General features: G+C 37.4%; 1 protein-coding gene and 1 non-coding gene across 4 annotated transcripts in view; both read left to right on the top strand.

Annotated features, from left to right (window-relative positions):
• The window catches only part of LOC122115690 (cytochrome P450 2C25-like), a 451,891-nt gene extending 436,147 nt beyond the window's left edge, over nt 1–15,744 (top strand). The window contains exons 3-9 of one of the 3 annotated variants that reach the window (XM_042689107.1): nt 148–297; nt 1,969–2,129; nt 3,652–3,828; nt 6,465–6,606; nt 9,309–9,499; nt 12,779–12,920; nt 15,548–15,744. In XM_042689107.1, the coding sequence (XP_042545041.1) occupies nt 148–297; nt 1,969–2,129; nt 3,652–3,828; nt 6,465–6,606; nt 9,309–9,499; nt 12,779–12,920; nt 15,548–15,729 (1,145 nt within the window). In that variant the 3' untranslated portion in view covers nt 15,730–15,744. Of the gene's footprint in view, nt 1–147; nt 298–1,968; nt 2,130–3,651; nt 3,829–6,458; nt 6,607–9,308; nt 9,500–12,778; nt 12,921–15,547 lie in introns of all 3 variants that reach the window. The other 2 variants (XM_042689106.1, XM_042689108.1) reach the window with 2 other exon arrangements.
• On the top strand, nt 11,222–11,327 carry LOC122116045. The gene has a single exon (XR_006148863.1). It is a non-coding gene; the product is annotated as a U6 spliceosomal RNA (small nuclear RNA).
• Nucleotides 15,745–21,453: the final 5,709 nt, after the last annotated feature.

The following is a 21,453-nucleotide window of genomic DNA, read 5'->3' as shown; positions in this document are numbered from 1 at the left end:
GTATGTGTATATTTGTGTGTGGGCAGAGGATGTGTTGTTAAGGAGGATGGAAAAAGAGCCAAAGCTTGGCCATCCCTATACCTGCCATCTGTCAGCTTCTTTTTCCTTGCTTGACTTCGTCCATGTTTCTGCTTTCCCTTCATTTAGGAATTATTTTCAGCAATGGACACAGATGGATAGAGATGAGGCGCTTCTCACTCATGACCTTGCGGAATTTTGGGATGGGGAAGAGGACCATTGAAGAGCATGTTCAAGAGGAAGCCCGTTGCCTCGTGGAGGAGTTGAGGAAAAGCAAGGGTGGGAGCTGCTTTATATCACTATTGTAGAGAGGAATATAAAAGGCTCCATTAAGTCCCTTCTGTTTCAGAAATGGGTTATTTTGTCTTCCAATCAAAAATTGAACAGTGTGGTAATGACCCTGTCTACCCACAAAGATGCAACTATATGGTATGCTTATTATCATTGACATTTCAGTGATTTGTCAGTATCCATGCCTACAATTTTGGATAGTCGTGGTATGGTGTAAGATTTTATTTTCTTTATTGTCTCAATAAAATTCATTTCAAAAATTATTTCTCTGAAAATATAGTACAATTTCTATAGGTCAACATTACTTATTTCTTCTTACCCAGTATTTTAGAATTTTATTTATGTATTTTGAATAAATATGTGCTCTATCTGTAAAATACACACAATTAGCTATATTTCAACTATTATGATCAGTTCTTTATCCAGTCTTCTTTTAGTGTATTCTAGCTCATTTTTCAATTTCTCTCCATGTGTATTGGATTTTATGTTAAAAATCTTCTGTTAATTACACGTTTACCTAAATCTACCAACCTATAGTTACAATAGATATAATTGTCCACTCAGATTCCACATAACCTGGCTTTTTAAATTCATTGTTCCAAATAAATTGAAAGACTTAAAATCAGATTTAACCTGTGAATGTCACACCTGCAGTCATAGCAAATCTCAACAACTTCCCAAATAACTGCCCCCTTCATAGATATAATAAAAGTTTTTCTGAGAGCTTAGACTCATTTCAATTAACTAGCCTACATATATGCAACCAGCTCAATGACACTTGTTTAATCCAAAAAACCCACGTCAATTCACAATATCTTTAATTCATGACTATTTACTTTCAGTTTAAACTCAGTAGCATTTTACATGTTGATGATTTGCTCATAGCCATTTCATTGTACAGAGTGCCAAAAATAAAATTAATCTGTCAAATAATAGAACCTGAGAGGCAGACAATTTAAATATATATGTATATATTGTTTATTGCAGAATTTCAAAAATTCAGCCCTGTCCATAAATTAAATTTTGTGTTTGATTAGACTTAGTGTCTACTTATTCCTTAGGGAGAGGAAATTTACTTATTAATTTTGAAATGAAAAAAAATCTCCCATTTATTAATGCTATGTTTTTGTTTGCCTTCCCTGACATTTACATTTAATAACAGGCTTAAACTTAGTTATTACTCTTTTTCCTCATACAACATGAAAGCCTTCTGCTTTTTACCTTGGTTCATTCTAGTACTTGAACTCTGGTAAAATCTCTCTTTAGTTTCTCTCCATTGGTGATTCAAAGAAGCTATAGACACTTGATATTCCATCACAGTCTTTCTCAGTTTTGTGTAGTCTATAGGTTTTGGAAACAGATATATTGTTACTCTGAATGGTTGACTATTAGGTATGTAAAAGTCTTCTTTATCCAAAATAGCATATATCTGATTGAAAGACTATAGGTAAAGGCAATTAGTATGAACTGACATTATTTTGCTAGTTGGTTTGTACTGGCCAACTCAGGTTCCAGGTTAAAGATATGCAGGTTTAATTAAAATGGGATATTTGGCTGTTACAGGAATTTACAAGTAAAACAGTAATAAAAATTGGTAAAGATGACAAAGGCTGAGTACAGTATTTCATATGTATATTTCATTTGTTTCTGACTCTTCAGGCTCACCCTGTGACCCCACCTTCATCCTGGCCTGTGCTCCCTGCAATGTCATCTGCTCCATTGTTTTCCAAAATCGGTTTGATTATAAAGACCAGAACTTCCTGAACTTGATGAAGAAATTGAATAAGAATGTTGAGATACTGAGCTCACCATGGATACAGGTGAAGCCAAGATCTTTTCTTCCTAAGAAAACACTTGTCTTTTTTTGTTGTTGTTCAACAGACCCAAATTAAATAAATAGTAAGGTGAATACTTGGACCCAACAATGCTACCGAAAGAATGGTAGAGTGCCATTCAGGAAGTTACTGCCTATGACCACACATTCTAGCATTTTCCCTATTAGTTTCCAGTTTTATATTAAAATCCTTGATCAACTTTCAATTGATACAACTTCAGGGAAATAGATAAGAGTCTGGGTCATTTTCTGCAGTTCCAAAATGAAGCATGTTGAAACTCGTTTAGGAAACTGGGAAGGAAATGATGAGGGAGAGTAATGGATGAGTCTAGATATATTGTCTCATCTAGATGTATTGTGTAGCTGGGCCTTGTTGGCTCATAGATAAACATTAGTTACTCAGGAGAGTGAGACCTGGAAGATCAGGGATTTGAGCCAGCCAGGGCAGAGAAGTGTGACAGAATCCATCTCCCAAATAGTCAGCAAAAACCAGCCATGACCAAGAAAGCCAAGCAAGAGTCTGGGGCTCTGATTTCAAACCCTGGTACTCGCACCAAAAGGAAAAACGCATTTTATTTATATATGGACATGTCAAAAGGAGAACCTTTGACAGCTAACTGATGTTGAAATGGAAGAAAAACAATATAAAGTAATCAGCTGAGAAAGATGTCTAAGCCTAGAGGATAGACTCAAGTTAATGCGCTTAAGCAATTAATTTGATATTTCCCAATAAATCCCAAAGGGATTTTCCTATAAATTGCTTTGTTCAGGTCGTGATAGATGCCTAGTGGATCAGTGGATATCCAGGTGCTTACTGAAAGCTTACATTTCCCACAGGTTTGTTTTGCAATCAGACATCTCATATTCATGCTATTACTGAGCAGAAATATTTTTCCTCAGAGAGGAAGCATATTTGCAACAATAGAAACTACTAGGAATCACTGAGTAGAGTCAGAGTGTTTGCTGATTCCACTGTGATCCTAAATGATAAGTTAGCCTGGGGAGAAATGACAAAATTGAACTATGAAAGTCTTCACAATTGGGACTGGGAAGGTGGCTCAGTGGTAGAGCGCTTGCCTTGCATGCATGAGGCCCTGGGTTCAATTCCTCAGCACCACATAAGCAAAAAGAAAAAGCTGGAAGTGGCACTGTGGCTCAAGTGGTAGAGTGCTAGCCTTGAGCTGAAGAGCTGAGGGACAGCGCCCAGGCCCAGAGTTCAGGCCCCATGACCGGACCCCCCAAAAAAAAAATCTTCACAATGTTTTACAGAGTTTGGCATGGCTTAAACTCCGTAAAAGTTAATAAATGTGTGATCACAGAGAGGCTAGGTACTCTATCATGAGACTGTATTTTAGTGTATCCTTGAACCCCTCTTTTTTTATATGTTCCATTGAAATTTCCCTTCAAGATGGAAGCCATGTGTAATTTTTATTTACAGCCAAATTTTCTATGATATATATGGTATGTACATGCACATATGTTTATTAAGTTATTATTTTTGCTTTTAGATCTACAACCTTTTCCCTGATCTCATTGGTTATCTACCAGGAAGACATAAAATATTACTAAAAAATTTTGATTATATACATAGTTACATTTTGAAGAAAATAAATGACCATGAAGAATCACTGGATGTTAACAATCCAAGAGACTTGATTGATTGTTTCCTGATTAAAAAGAAACAGGTAAAATGTCAAAAATCACATTTATTTGAATCCTTGAGCATTCTGTGACATACTAATTAGTCTGTTTTACTAGAGATGTTTAAGCCATTAGACCAGCAGTGCTTCAGAAAGCAAGTTATCAGTTATATAAAGGAATCTACATTAAGCCTCCTGGGAAACTTAAAATTAATTTCTCAAATAATTAGAATACATTTACTCTTTTTATATAAAATAATATAATAAGGAGAAGCAGAATGCACATGGCAGGTAAATAGAAACAATTTTCCTGCAAAATATGTGTCATTATATAAAGATGAGTGTCATTATTATATACTGTATAGAATAGATTATGTAATTATGGTGGACTTCCTGCATGTTCTCTAAGTCAGAATAGGTTTTGAAGAAATAATTTTGGAATGATTCTTAATTGATCTTGGTTAATCTTCCTTATAATGGATTGTTAATTGTGGTATTTAAAAATATATACACAATATTATTTTATTATGCCTTTCACATTTTTATTAAGAAATTTATTATGCAAAGGCTTCTATTGTGATATGTTATAGATGTGTATAATGTAATTTAGTCAAATTCACCCCTTCTGTTAGGTTTACTAATTCATCTTCTTTATATAGATTTTAGAGGTTTCCCTTATGTTTTTTTCACATAAACATATAATGAGTATATTATATAGGTAACATATATGTAAAATACGTATAGATAATTCATAGATATTACGTATTATATATCTATGTAATATACTGGAAGCAAGCAAGTAGAATTGAATCCTTATAATTTACCATGGGATTACTATAACACACTTATGACAATCTAGTGTGAAATTAGAGCAAATTAGTGTCTGACTACACTTTTAATCCTCCCCCCTCAAATTGCATCCTTCCTCGGTTGTTTTGTCACACATTACATCTTTAATACATTGGATATCCATAGAATTCATCTATGATTATTGCCTCTTATAGTTTCCTTAAATATATGTATATATATGTATATATATGTATATATAAAACATAAAAAGAGGTTGAATAAAAATATAGTATAATTAACATTCATATTTTCTGTATGGATATATTTAACAAGGATATGTATTTCTTGACTTGGTGTGAATTTATTGTTGAATATGCTTTAGTTTCTACTTGAAAGCGGATTCCCCTTAGCACTTCTTGTATGGCAGATTTATTCATGACAGACTCCCTTCTCTTTTGTTTATCTTAGTAGTATTAACTTCTCCTGCATGATGATAGCATATGAGATAAAATTAGTGCTTTAGTCCATGACATGGAATCATGCGATTTTCGTTCATTTAGATTTCCATTAATTTTTCAACATTTATACAGCCTAGAGTATAATAATCTATGTGACATGCAACTATTAACTCTCCAAATTTATTATGACAAATAGAAGCTTTAATATTGGTGTTTGAACATACTATTCTAGAGTAAGTTGACCTCAAGTTTTAAGAGTAGCTATAGTTTGATGATCATAGAAAAGTAGATATTACCAAAGATTGTTTAACTTGACCAGCTTTCAAAGCATGTGATGCTGATATAGTCAAAGAGATGACTCTTTTCCAAGAGTGTACAAATATTGAGAGGATCCGTTTAATTAAATTGTTTTAATAACACATTATTAGCCATACTGCAAGTCATCTGGAGATTACAAAAGCATGATGGATTTAATGTTGGACCAGACACCAGTTAGAAAATGATGTGTTTTGACCATTTAATGATTTCCTCGTTCAACATCTAAAACTACAACCTTGTTGACAACTTGGTTTTGGACCATCTTCTCAGTCCTTGGCACTGCTTCATCTATCCTCTCTCCTTTGTTCCAATGACAAGTTAATGTGAACACGTTTTGTCTTCATGATTAGTGTCTCTTCAGCCCATGCATTCCTAGTCATTCCTACTCTGGTTCCCTAGACCACCTTGGTGCTTCCCATCTGCTGACTCATCGGGTTTTGATGAACCCATTCTCATTCCTTTTGACTCCTAAGTTTTGCTGCCTTTTAGCATTTTCACAAGCAATATTTAGCATATGCAAATGTGTGACACAAGAAGTTAAATTGCAATGAGGAGCCATGCCTGTAAAACTACTAACAAGGGGCTGAGATGTAAGGATCAAAGTTTGAAGGCAGCCTGGACATAAAAGTCTTTGAGACTCATCTCCAAATTAAACAGAAAATAGTGGGAAGTGGAGCTGTGGTTCAAGTGGTATAGCACTAGCCTTGAGGAAAAGAAGCTCAAGGACAATGCCCACACACTGTTCAATAGCATCAACTGCAAAAAAATTTTAATTGCAGATTTTTGCTTCAGGCTTACAACACCTGTGTCCCTAACTTTCCTACTTGCAGTATTCAATTTTCAGATCTTTTAATATTTAGAGAAAATTCAGTTATTAGTAGCTTAAATGAATGATGAGTTTCATCACCTCAGATTCAGTCACAGCACCAGATCAGAGTAAGGACAGCCCAGGAGGCCTGAAGCCTTACTTAGTCTAAACTAGTCACCATCCCACTGTCAATTGTACATTCCTCTTACTCTTTTACTCTCCAAATTCATACCACTGTGGGATACTGTGAATTCACTGTCATCACATGTGCTGGTAAATAATATAATTGCATCAAATCTTAGGAGCAGGAAAATCACAAGGAATCATCGGAATTTACTAATGAAGGTTTGACAATACTTGCATCTGATTTATTTGGTGCTGGGACAGAAACGACGAGCACAACACTGAGATACTCCCTGCTGCTCCTGATGAAGCACCCTCACGTCACAGGTAGGAGCACAGGGGGAGACCTAGGTGAAACTTCGGAAAATATAGGAAAGATGCTGGTAGTATTTGCCTTATCAGATACGTCTCACAGCTCAACATCCTGTGCCACCACCTGAAATCAGAGACAAGTGATGAGAACACAGCAGTAGGAAAAGCAGCAAGACTCTGTCTTGTGTCTGGATTTTGTGGCAGGTAATCGTTGGAAAACTGCTCTAGAATAAATTGACATACAATAACATATTGATTGTACACCAAAAACTCCAGCGTTTACAATGGGTTCTTCTATATATTTTTCCTCATTCTGACTATTCTAATGCTGTCATAGGCCCAAGAGATGTCTTGTCACCAATGCGTAAGTACAAGTCCTAGAAATTAATGAGGATATATGAACTAAATTCCATTCCAGAACATTTTCTAAAAAGAAACTCATTAGAAAGGTATTATTGAGACAGATGCCATACCTGAAGGAATTTTAAAATTTCAGAAATCTAAGTCCATAAAACTTACATTTGGTAAAGTTAGAATTTTACAAGGGCATTGGTGATTTTTATCTTTTATAATGTTGTTTTATACTTATTGCTTTTAGGTGTAGAAACAGTATGTAAAGGTTTAGGACATAAGTATAAAATAATTTCAATGAGAATTAGTCCTCTCACAACAAAAAAGAGAAGAGAATACTTTATTCTCTAACCATCTTATCTAACCAGATAAGATGTCTACCAAAATTCTGATACTCAGAGTAGATGTAATTGTGATAAAGTTAACTGAGCCAGACACATGTTGCTTTCACCTAAATTTGGTAACAGGAAAAGTTCTGAGGGAAGGAAAACCAAGCTATGTCTCCAAAATTCCATAAAGTTTCCCCCTTTAATTTTGCCAGTCCTGGGGCTTGAACTCAGGGCCTGGGCCCTGTGAATATTGGTTCAAAAACTGATATGTAATATCTAGTATATTGTTGTGAATGAAGTAAGGGGAAACATACATGTTTATCTCTAAGCGCCTATTTGTAGATGTGGCTAAATATATAAGACAGATGTGTGAATGAACATTTCACTCTCACATACTAGGATATCAATAAATATTCTCTAACAGTGATTTAAAAAATCAACTGGGTATCAGGAACCAGTGGCTCATGCCTGGATTCTTATGTACTCAGGAGGCTGAGATGTGAGGATTGAAATTTGAAGCCAGGCCAGGTATTAAAGTCAATGAGACTCTTATCTCCAATAAACTACTCAGAAAAAACGCAGAAGTAGTGTTGTGGCTCAAGTGATAGAGCACAAAGTACATATTATTGAGCACAAAGAAGTTCAAGGACAGCACCCAGGCCCTGAATTCAAGCTCCAGGTCCAGTAAAAAAAAAAAAAAGAAAGCATCATTATTTAGAAAATGAGCATAATTTTCCAAAGCAGATTCTAGGATGCCCAATATGGATATCATCAGAAAGTGGTTTGATAATGTGAGTAGTACTGTACACTGTACACATGCATACACAAAGATATACACTATTTGTATAATGCTTAAATAATAATCATTTAAAAATAAAAAATAACGTTTATTGTTTTTCTTTGAGAACCACCATTTCTTCTTCTTCATTTTTATTACGGTACATTTACTGTTCAAATGTATTTAGTGCTGATACTTCCATAGATGCATACAAATATTTTCATTTTTATTATTTAATAGATGTACAAAGGGTTTCAATTCAGCATAGTCTTTCATGCATTACAATGTGTCTGGACCAAAGTCAGTCCCTATAACATACATTCATTCATAGTTTTACTTAATTATGTCCTGTTTAGTTTTTGAAATATATTCTTCTATTGATATCAACTACAGAAAAAGTAAACTTTTTTTAAAAAGACACATTATTTACTTTTTATCTATAAACTAATAGAATTTAAAAGTTTTTACTGTAAAATTATCTCTTTTATCAGCAAAAATTATTTCTGAATTCAAACAAAATGGGAATATTTTATGAACATCTTCGAAGTCATACTTAGAACGATTTATGTTGGCTAGCCCATAAATTAGCATTCATATTTGTGGAAATTTGTGAAATCCCCTAAGATACAAGTAAAGATAATAGTGTCCACAAAAATGTACTTTCATTGTCAATATTTTATTCCCTTTATTTTAAAATGCTTTATTATTACTGTTTTATAAGTATGTAGTTCCTATGATAATATACTTTTTACATATTAAATAAAGGTATTTTACTTCAATGTAAAGTATATTACATGTACATTAATAGTCTTTTTGTTTGTTTGTGTGTTTTTCTTAACAAGAAACTAAATTAACTTATTATAAGGCTACTAAGTAGGATGATGTGTGTACATGCTGATGTATTAATACTCCATGGGGCATGTATTTTTTTACTTCAAATCTTTTTTTTTTTTTTTGGTCCAGTTGTGGGGCCTGAACTCTGGGCCTGGGTGCTGTCCTCAGCTCTTCAGCTCAAGGCTAGCGCTCTACAACTTGAGCCACAGTGCCACTTCCGGCATTTTTCTTTTTGCTTATGTGGTGCTGAGGAATCGAAACCAGAGCCTCATGCATGCAAGGCAAGCACTCTACCACTAAGCCACATTCCCACCCTTACTTCAAATCTTGTTAAGATTCACTATCACAATTTATGTAGCACTGACTTACTGTGATCAATGTGTCTCTTTCTTCCTGTTTCACCATTTCTTATTATGTCTCACCAGCCAAAGTGAAGGAAGAGATTGACCGTGTGATTGGCAGGCACCGCAGCCCCTGCATGCAACACAGGAGCCAAATGCCCTACACAGATGCTGTTCTGCATGAGATCCAGAGATACATTGATCTTGTACCCATGAATCTGCCCCATGCAGTAGTGACCCGTGACATTAAGTTCAGAGACTACATCATTCCCAAAGTGAGCTTCTTTTCTGCTGAGTCTCCATAGGGAGCTTGAGTTCTTGAGGTCACTGCAGGATTCCTCTCCTCCATACCACCTGAGAGAGCTGCAAAAGTCTCACAGTTGGCTGGTCAGGAGAGGTTGTGGTATAGCAACATTGGGGTTGTATATCCATGCAGAATTATCCCTGGTATCCCACACTGTGAATCCCAATTTTGTTCTGCCCCTTAAATTCTTCTTGTTTGGGGTCTTCTCCTTCTTCTCTTTGTTGTCTTTCCTCTTCCTCCACCTACTATTCTTCCTTCTCCTTCTTCTTGATCTTTTGGCTATGCTTAGTTTTTGCATTTCCAAATGAATGCAAAAGCTTGTTATTTTTCAATTTCCCAATATGTTCTGCTATAGATAAATTTGGGGGAAAATGTTACCTTAATTTCTTCAATTCACGAATGAGTCCTGCTTCTAATTTACCTATGCTTTACTTTAGTTTCCAAGTAATATTTTGTTTTCAAGGTCGATTACAAATATATTCATAGACTTTTTCTATATGCATAGCATTTTCACTACTACTGTTTTATTTTTTTCATTGGCTTGGTGCTTGTTGGCTTGTGCACTGTGTGTGAGCTCATTTGCTCAAAGCTAGCGCTCTACCAGTTTGCACCACAGTTCCATTTCCAGTTTTCTGGTGGTTAACTGGAGATAAGAGACTCATGGACTTCGTTGACTGGGCTGGCTTTGAACCATGATCCTTAGATCTCCTGAGTAGCTAGGATTACAGACATGAACCACCAGTGCCTGGTTTGATTGTTATTATTTTTATGGTGCCTTTGCTATCATTTGTACCTGATATATAGAAACATAATTGTCTTAATCATTCTGATGACCTCATGAAATGTAAACTCATGAAATTTACTAGTCATTGCTAATGAATTCTCTGTAGATTTGTTTGGAACTTTAAGGTCCGTTACCATAATATCTGCTTTAATATTTTATACTTGCTTTTCCAATTCCTGTGCCTATAATTTTGCTTTGTTGAATTTTTGCACTGGCAGCCAGGATGGTATAAACAAAATAGATTTTAGTGGTCATCTTTGTTTCATTATGACTGGCAGAAAAGATTTCAAGCTTGGTATTTCACAGTCAATTTTGATATCTTAAGTAGATTTAAAAAAAAATAACAGTAGGGAAATTCACCCTATGTTCTTACTCATGTATGAATTTTGACCATAAACATGATAATATTTTGAATCAGACCTATTCTCTGTAATGATTCTTCTTCTTTGAAAAGTTTTAATTATACAGGCGATGTGCAGAGGGGTTACAGTTACATAATTCAGGTAGAGTAGGTTTCTTCTTGGACACTGCCACCCCTTCCTTGGCTCTCTCCCAGTTTTTCCTTCCCATTCCCATCCACAAGTTGTATAGTTCATTTTGAACAGCTTCTGGTGAGTGCCACTGCTGCATTTGCTCACCCTTTGTCCCTCCATTTCTGTGCCTCCCCTTATACTCCCAAAGAAAGATAAATGAACAAACAGAACAAAGAGGAAGAAAACAAAAAACAGCAAAAGAAGGAAAAAACCCACATTTTCATTTCCTGGAGTTCATTCCAATAAATATTTCTTTGTATGATCAGATGCACATAGGCATTGAACCTTTGTGTTCCTCTCCCCAAAGTATCCTCCTGTGGTCTCACAGTGTGAATGCCTAGGTTTCTTCTTTTTATGTGTTTAAAATTTTAGTGTGGTGCTGTCTTAGGCAGCACATATGGTAAAAAGAAACAATACAGAGAAGATTAGCATGGCCCCTGCATAAGGGTGACTCTCAAATTTGTGAATCATTCCATATTTTTATCAAAATGGATACCAGGCAATGGAAACACTGGAGGAGGGACATTAGGGGCACAGGAATGGAGGAAGGTCTGATAAGCAAATGCAGTCATTGTATTCTAGATAGGTAGTTGTTGACCTTCTATTGCTTTATGCCCTTCTTGCTTTTAAGGTTTCTGCTGTTGAGAAACCTGGTATTATGCTGATGGGCTTGCTACCATAGATGACTCATTGCTTTTCTTTGGCAGCTGTCAGTACTCTTTACTGTTTCTGAACATTTAATGTAACTATAATGTGTCTTGGAGTGATTCTTTTCTGATATGACCTGTTTGCTGTCCTAAAAACTCTTGTACCTGGATTTTTAAAGATTTAGGAAATAGTCTCTCATAATTTTATTGACTATGTTTTGTATGGTTTTAGCGTTGGCCTTCTTCAACCTCTATGTCTATGTTCCATAGGTTTGACTTTTCAAATTTCCCAGGTGGGCTTGTATAATCATTTCATACTTTACTTTTCACCTAGTTCTTCATCTGACTATTCTAATATATCTACATTTTCCTTGATCCCTGATATTCTGTTTCAATTTGATACACTCTTTTGTATTGTTTTTATGATTCATATAGTTTTTCATTTCCAAAATTTTAGTTTAACTATTTTTTAATATTTATGCATCTTTATTGAACTTCTCATTTATATATATTTCATTGTTTGTCTTACTTCATTCATCTGCTTATTTGTATCCACTTCAAATTCACTCATTTTTTATACTTGTTCTTTTTATTGTATTGAAATCATTTTGTTGAAATAATTTTTCTTGTAGTCATACTTTTGAGTTCCTTGGGCTTTAATCTGCTTCAATATCCTTTATGTCTATTGGTATTGAATTGTTAAAATTAGGTGATACTTGCCTTTTTTCAATACATTCTGTGTTGATATTTATTGGTTCTGAAGCCAGTTCACTGGATGGAAGTCTTCATTACCTATAGACCAGAAGATTGAACTAAGTGATTTTCATTGTATCTGTCACTGCTTTAACTATTTTTTATTGTTCATGGGGCTTGAACTCAGAGCCTGAGCACTGTCTCTGACCTTTTTCTCAAGGCTACTGGTTTATCACTTAACCACAGTGCCACTTCTGATTTTTTGGTAATTGATTGGAGAAAACAACACCATGGGCTTTCCTGCCTGAACTGTCTGTGAACTGTAGTCCTCAGATATCAGCCTCCTGAGCATCTAGGATTACAGGTGTGAGCCTCTGGCACCTGGCTTTATATACATACATACATACATATATCTATATATCTACATATGTGTGTATAGATTTATATAGATCTATATACATATAAATTCATACAGATCTTGGTATATATATGTATAGATCTATGTATATATAGATATAGATATAGGCGTCTCTATACATATATCTGCATCTATATCTATAAAATTAACTTGCTTATCTGTGTATTGTTGCCAGGGCACAACCATATTAACATCACTGACATCTGTGCTGCATGACCCCAAGGAATTCCCCAATCCAGACAAGTTTGAACCTGGCCACTTTCTGGATGAAAGTGGTAACTTTAAGAAAAGTAACTACTTTATGCCTTTCTCAGCAGGTAACAAAATTTCATTTCCATACCTCAGGATAACTTGCGGGGGGGGGGGGGGATGTCAGTGGGAACTTACATAAAGCCTCCTTGGGGCTGGCGTATTTCCCATAAGCTCCATATTAGAAGTAGCACTCTCAATGCCAATGCACTTTCCTGTTCATGATGCATCTCCACTGTTTGATCAGATTAGTGAGGCTTCTTTTTCTCTGTGCATTTCTTCCAAGTTCAACAGGGTAAAGCAAGCAATTCTGGCATTCTTTCTTTACATATATCATAATGATCTCTTCCTAAATAGTGAAACTCATTTAGACTGCCCTTACTCACAGTGAGACAGATGGTCTCATCAGAGGTCCCTCCCACATCTTTTTGTGGCATTTGTCACCCCCAGGCTTCTCTATAGAATGAATCTCTCCCAATAGACATAGAAAACACCAAAGGGCAGTGAGGGAAGATCATCACAGATGACAATACATGAGGATTTGTGGGTGGAGTATTAACCCATTAACAGAAAATGGCATAAGCAACATTTTAAGACTCTTAAGTTACTTCAACAGGGACAGATAGTAGATGGAAAATGGAGTAAAACATTTTTAAGAAAGTCATGAACCACAGGAACAGAACATTTACTCTTAACAGTGTCAGAAACTGTGAAATAATCCTATGGACATATCAGTAATGTATGATAGATATCCCACAATGATCACAGAGCACTCTGCTCTTCTTTCAGTCTAAGACATGTGTCTGGATATTGTATCCCCACACCTGCAGTATGTGTGCTGTGTGTCTGACCAGGGAGCAGCCTTCCTTCACTGACACTGTGACTTTTTATCTTTTTTGTTTGTTCCTTTATTTATTTGGATTTTGGTTTTTTTTTTAAGTGTCAGTTGTAGGGCTTGAAGTCAGGGTTTCGGTCCTGTTCCTGACCTTTGTTGCTCAAATCTAGCATTCTACCAATTTGAGCCACAGCTGTACTTCTGCTTTTTTGGTGGATAATTGCAGGTAAGAGTCTCAGGGACTTTCTTACCCTAGGCTCACTTCTAATCATGATCCTTTGATATGAGCCTCCTGAGTAGTTGGATTGTAGGCATGAGTCACTGGCACCCAACTAATGACCTGACCTTTGATATCTGCTTTACATCTATCAATAGATACCATGGGAAAGGCAGTGATCTCTCTTCAAAAATTCACTTTTTTTTACACAAAGGGAAACATTTTAAGTAATGAGAAAATTATGGCTTCAAATGATTTGAGTGTCAGTGACAATCTGAATATGATATTTGGGAAGCTGAATGAAGGCAAGATTTTATGGCTTGATGGACACAAAGAGCACAAGAAAGGACATGAAATGTGGTCTGTGTCTTGATGTCTGTAGGGAAATGTATCATAGACAAAAGGAATTTCATGATATAATACTTAAACTTTGTAATTTAATGTAGGCTGATAAAATGGATAGTTGGGCTGGCAATATTAAAATGCAAAATGTGTTCGCTATTTTTCTGGGGACAGTTCACATGAGCAATATGAATAGGTTTTCTTAGAAAAACACAGATGTCTCTAGAACATACAAAGTGTATCATTGAAACCTGAGACTCAAAATTTTTATATATCAATAATGAATCCCTGATTAAAATTGTAATAAATCAAAATCAATTATTATTTTAATTTCTCACCAACATTTTATAAAGGAATTATTAGAATCCCCATTTAATATTTGAAGAAAATAAGGCTCAGATATTTTACTGACTTACCCCACATGGGTTGTTAATGACGGTGTCAAGATTTGACTTCTGAGTTGACTTGGAAAGCAGTATTTCCTACCACTAATTTTACATGTAATGAATTCCACTTGCAGTCATGGGTAGGTCTATGTCCTCCCCTCTTACATATTTATTATTCTATAGGTACGAAGGTTTAGAGGAAATCCCAAAATATGATCATAGGCCTTCTTGATTAGTTGGGATAATACTAAGAGAGAAGGAATGGGAGTAAGCATCCAGGTTGAAAACAGGAAAAAAGTAAGATTGGGAGCTAAAAGATCTTCCAGAATTATGATCTTTTCCTTTAGCAGGGAACATATTAGAATAACTGATATAATAATTTGGCAATCCCCAATCAAGTATAGAGAAAGAGTAAAGAGGGAGGAGAGGAGGAGAATTTTTTTTGAAGAGCATTTATCATGTAAAAATACTTAATAAAATGCTTACATGAAGATGGTAATCTGTTTTCTTAAAATATAATTTAGTTTGGTGTGATTTTCTTTGGATTTGTTTTAGAGAGGATCTTAAAAATGTAGCCCAAAGTAGTTACCAACTCAGGATTCTCTCTATTAGTCTCCTGTGCTAGACTTACAAGTTTGTGTGTGCCTGCGCTGCCATTCTCAGATACTGTATTAGTGAAGATTACATATTCCTGGTATCTGTGCTGCCATTCTCAGATACTGTATTAGTGAAGATTACATATTCCCGGGTATCTGTACAGCTTTCCTGCTGTCTGTGCAGGTAATTCACTGAAGGCACATTGACACTTTCTTTTACCAGTTACAAATGCAATGCTTCACACTCTCACACTTACGTACCTGGAGTCATTTCCTGTTTTGATTTGTTTTTTTTTTTTTTTTTTTACAAAAATTTCAGGCAAACGGATTTGTGCTGGAGAAGGCCTGGCCCGCATGGAGCTGTTTTTATTCCTAACCACCATTTTACAGAACTTCAACCTGAAACCTCTCATGGATCCACAGAACCTCGATACCACTCCAGTTCTGAATGGGTTTATCTCTGTGCCACCATCATACCAGCTGAGCTTCATTCCAGTGTAAAGAAGAGCTCTGCTGTATGGCTCCAGCTGTGCAGCAATCTGCAGTTCCCTCCTCTGAGCCATCACTCACCTCTTTCCCCTGCCAGGAATGCTTTCCTGTCCTCCCTTCTCATATTTCCTCTCTCCCTCCCAGATCCAGGAAGATCCATTCTCCATTTTGGAGGGATTCCTGTGTCACTGCACTATTACATCTATAGTCTCTTATGCTTTATAATAGTTTTGTTCACCACTCCATCGTCTAATATTTCTCTAATGCTGACTTACTAATATGCTAGTATGACAAAAATAAAAAATGATTACCATGTGATAGGTCAGACTGCTTTCTCTTTATATAATCCATAATAAACATCATGCCTTTTGTCATTCTTGGACTGTCTTACTTTGTTTAAAATTCAGTGAAGCATTGAAACAAACTAGAGTCCCATGTTGACCCCATTACGACAAGCACTGGGATTGGGAAGGGGGAGATTGTAGGAAAACTCTTTGATGATGTCACCTGTCATATCTAGGGATGCAGATTTAATGAGCAAAAGCAATGTCCACAAGTGTCTCTTCCTGGAGGAAAATATTGTAAGACACAGACATACAGAGAATAACGTTAAAGGCTAATGTTCACGTCTTTACTTTGGTGTTAGTGTAAAAAAAAAAAAAAAGAGGGAAAGCTGGGGGCCGGTGGCTCACACCTGTAATCCTAGCTACTCAGGAGGCTTAGATCTGAGGATCAAGGTTCAAAGCCAGCCCGGGCGGGAAAGTCCGTGAGACTCTTATCTCCAATAAAGCACTAGAAAACTGGAACTGCCTCTGTGGCTCAAGCGGTAGAGCACTCGCCTTGAACTATAGAGTGCAGGGACAGCACCTAAGCCCAGAGTTCAAGCCCCACAACCAACCAAAAAAATAAATAAATTAAAAGTGAAATTTTCTTGTCAATTGATCTTTGCAACTGAAAGCCAGATATGAGTTTATGTTTTCATATTGAAAATCATATGCTCCATTATTTTTATTTATGCATATCAATTGTACATTTTGAGATGTTTCATACCTGCATACAATTTACTTTAACCATACCAGTTTTTCCTTCACTTTTGGAAGTACTAAGTTTTAAATTCGGGGCTTTGTTCTTCCTAGACAAGAACTCTATTGATTGGACTATATCCTGCATCTGTCTTTCTACTTTGTACACATTGTTTTACACTCGACATAAATGTGATGACAATTATAATAAGGGCACTGAAATCACTCCTCCCATTTCATTTTTCAAACCTTCACAATTATGCATTTTACACACAATTTTCCCTTCCTTCTACCTTGCTATGCATCACATGAGAACTACTGTCATTCTTCACCAATGCTGGACTCATTCACAAGAGGAAGCCCAGGATTTATTTATTTTTGTAAAGATGCTGTACAGAGGGGTTACTGCTTCATGGGTAAGGTAATGAGTATATTTCATGTCGAACATTGTTACCCCATTCTTTGATTTAATCCTACTATCCCTTTTCTCTCCCACCTCCCCCAATCCTCCCTTCCACAGAAGTTGTAAAGTTCTTTTCCAACAGTGTCTAGTGACAGGGGTACCCTGTGTCCTCGTTTCAGCATTTTGCCATTCCTCATCCCCAAATTATGTAAAAGTATATGCAAGATGCAGGGTACCAAAATCAAATACACTGACAACAGGGGATATATCATAGGGGGAAGAACATACCAAAGAAACAAACAAAAATATCACATAGTACATTAAAAACAACAACAAAGAAAAATATCTTGTGCCCATATCTTGGGGTTCATTTTGCTTAGCATCATCTCATATGGTCATATGTACATAGCAATTTTTAATCTCATATATTTGGGCCTAGATGCATACACAATCTGTACATGTATCAGTGATTCGTTATTCCTGTTTATATATACAAGATGTATTTATACAGGACAAAAGCATACATTATATATAGTTTTCCATAAAATTGTCTCACTATAAGAGTATATTGAGGGGGGTTCTGGGAAGATGGCGGAGGAGAAGCTGGAATCTGAACAAGCTCTCTCATAGAAAGCAGTTTTAGAGTTCCAGTGAACAGTCCTAAGCCAGAGAATCACACCAAGTGTGCATCACAGGACAGAGAGTTAGGCAAGAGAGGGGAAGCCAAGGCAAGGAGACACATCTGAGCTCTTGCCAGCAGCCGCAGCAGCGGGGGCAGAGTCGCGGCAGCGGCCATACCTGAGCCACAGAGAGTCCGGGACGAAGGAGCCAGACGCAGCGGGCGGGCGGATTCTACTCAACACCAGCAAGAACCGACAAAGAGCGGACATCTTCATCCTGCAGTTTGCAGACCAGAGACGACCCAGGATCCAAGACTCGGCGTGAGTAGAAGCCCGATGTCCTCACTCCTTCTCAGGGAGCAGAGGAGGGAAGGCCACCCCCCCCCCCAGCACCAGTGATCTCCATCTTGGATACCGACAAAGCTCGGAGGAGCTGCCAGCTCCAACTCAGGCCTTGTTATAAAACAAGTCATTTAGCAGGTCACAAGAACTTAACGGCGATGTGACCTCACAGACTCAGTTCCATCCAGGGAAAAGTCACCGAGCTCAGGCGCCAGCCATTGGAGTGGCTCTCCTCACTGGGTAACCAGAGCCAGAGGCTGCCCCTCCCTCTAGCAGCCTCCACAATCAATTGAAAAACAGAAACCCTGAGAATGGCTTCAGGCTGGGCTCTGTGAGTTTTTTCACAAAATAGCCCCAGGGAAAAGCTACTGATTGTTGAAAGGGCTCAACTCTACCCAGAACCTAGCCTCACCACTGCATCCCCCTCTTTTGTGATTCTCAAAGCAGATCACCCTCCCATTAAACTGAAAGACCCTAGTCCCCTAGGATACTTTTGTCAACAGGAGGGCACCCCAGAAAACTCAGACTCCAGGCCGGGAGATGCAATAAGCAAGAGGAGTTTATTTGACGTTTGCACAAACGGACTCCCTGTCCTGAGCAGACAGGGAGCCCTGAGCAGCGGTTACAAGCCCTTTTTAAAAGGCAAAAACCACAAAATTAACGCATAATACAAAGCACTTCATGATTGGTCCATTTAAAGGTCATCATATACACCAACAATCACTTTGCCACGTGGGAAATTTTACTGGCCCATGGTTGGTTTAAGCGGGGGTTGGTTTACATGGTTACAGGCCTATGATTGGTTGACATTTGGCTTAGCTTGTGGTCTTGCCAGGTGGTCGTTATCTCAAGGTCCTGGTCTGGGGAATTTCTAAATGGGAACTGAGGAACACGTACTGTCTGTTTTTTATCTATGACCACTGACCTTGTCCTGGGGCCGGCATCTGGTCCCTGAAACTTCTTAACTCATTTCTGGGAAGGGAAGGGTCAATGCTAGGGTAAGCAAGTTTACAGAAGCAGAATCAGCAGTTAGCAAGTTAGTAATGGTAATGGTCAATTTTTAATCTTTCATTTTCCCCACTTCTTCTCTGGACTAATTTTAATCTTAAAATTTAGGGTGTGTCTATATTATCTTGTGGGGTGTCAGTTGTTCTCAGTGCTTGGTATTGAGATCTCAGAACTAATAGATGGACTGCGCTGATTTTTTTTTTCTTTTACAAAAGACACCAGTCTGTTGAGTATACAAGGTCCAATTGCAACAAAATTAACAGTACCAAAGGCCCTTACATTTTTTTTTCACCTGTCTTGACTCCGTGTATCACAGTTAACTTAATTTTATACCAGCTGTACTTGTAAGCTCCAATTTTAAGACATACTCATACCATTTGCAACATACTCATACCATTTGCGACATACTCATACCATTTGCAACATACTTAAACTTTCTGAGGTTTGTCTTCTTTTTTTTTAAACATTTAAACAATTAAAGACAATCCTTACTTTTCAAATTTTCTTTCTTATCCAAAGGGGATACCAATTTTTCCCCAATTCCCTTCCCAAGGCTTTCTTTACTATCCCCCTCTCCTTTATAATTCCTTTTCCAAGGCTTTCTTTACTACCTTTTTTTCTGTACAATTCCTTGAGCATCTTTGTGGCTGGAGTTTAAAACTGCCCAATTTTCCTTTGGCTTTCGGAACCTTTATCTTAGAACAGCCTTAAGGCACCACTGTGATGTAGAAGCTTGCTAGATTTTAAGGCTAAGAGTATTACTTTCATTGATAACACACTCAGGTTATTACCATACCAGAGCCAAACTAGGCTGTGACCATAGAGTAGATTTCCAGTCACTATGCACTGAAGTGCCTAAGGCAAGCAAGCCAGTGATATCCTTGTCCCCAATATCCACTGTGGGAAGAGAGGGTTTTTGGATATCACCCAAAAGAATGTCCCACAAGATCTTAGATTTAGCAGCAGTCAACCAGGAAGCAGACTCAGGTGATGGAATCAGGCAGGAGTTCCTCCAGGTGGCTGTCAGGCCGTCGTTGAACTATACCCATTAGGGTATGCAGCAGCAGCAGCAGCAGCAGCAGCAGCAGCAGTAGCAGCAGGGTCTCTCAGTGGCTCCAAGGGACTGTCACACCTCATGCTGGGCTGTAAATTTCTACACAGACTGGTTAAGGATACATTGCATAGGCTTGGCAGGTTTTGATCCTGCTGGTTTTTAAGATCTTTAAACAATAGCTCAGGACAATTTACCAAAATCACAACTTTTTTACTAACCAGATATTTTTGTAAATAGACACAGAAGGCTTAGTCTTGTAACCATCTCTGACAGATGCAGTCTCCACACCTTGAACACCTACAACAGTTAACACTATTTTTTTATGCCTTTTTTAAAAAATTATTTTATCTATTTTGCCTCATTTTTCCAAAACTGACTCTGGACCCTTGATCTTAAAATGGGGGTAGAAGGGCGAAGGTCCATCTTCTGTAACTTCTTCAAGCTGACTTCAGGGGCGTTGATCTTACCTACCCAGGAACCTATAGCCTTAGCCTATTTTAACTTTTGACAACTGCACAGACCTTTTTTCTGGCTACAGCAGTGTAGCTTGTTTAGCACTCTGGTTTGTAAAAGCATCTTTCTAGATGGCTTAGGAATGTGATCTCTAATGATCCCAAACAATGCCTAAGTTACCTTTGCAGGCCTTTAGACAGATATCAATAGAAACACACTCTCAGGTTTACAAACCTTTTCCTGAGCAGATGAACTTTATGTAACTAGTGTCAGCTCAATTAGAGCTGCCAATTTGAGCTTTTGGCACATAAAGGGGTTGAGATTTAAACTATCCCCCACATTTTATAGCATTGGCTTTTTATTACTATCACAGAGGACTGGCAAGTTCCTGTCCCTTACAAGGTAGATAGTCATGGACATTAGGCATGCTTACAAACTCTTCCCATGACCTCCCAGCTCTGACCAGTTTTTGAAGGGCCACAAAATGACTCTAGGATCTGACATTGCTGCCATCCAAGCAGTGGCTTACTGCCTCTGGATGCTTCTCCATCGCTCTTGTCCCAGGACTGTCTTCTCCACATTGGGATAAACGCCCCATTGGCATTTCCCTTTAGCTGGTCGCTGGACTTGAACTCGGGGCCTGAGCACTGTCCTTCAGCTCTACAGCTCAAGGCTAGCACTCTGCCACTTTGAGTCCCGAAGCAACTCTGCTTGCTCTTTCAGCACTCTGCTGGCTGAGTAGAGGTGACAGTCTCACAGGGACCTTTTTGTGCCGGGCTGGCTTTGAACCAGTTTGCAGATCAATGAGTCTTATAAAAGGCCACTTTACTCCAA

Source organism: Dipodomys spectabilis, unplaced genomic scaffold (assembly GCF_019054845.1).
Source record: "Dipodomys spectabilis isolate Male_0828 unplaced genomic scaffold, ASM1905484v1 ptg000125l, whole genome shotgun sequence".
NCBI lineage: Eukaryota > Metazoa > Chordata > Mammalia > Rodentia > Heteromyidae > Dipodomys > Dipodomys spectabilis.
The sequence above is the reverse complement of the archived record's forward strand: the minus strand, read 5'-3'. Positions and strand labels throughout refer to the sequence as shown.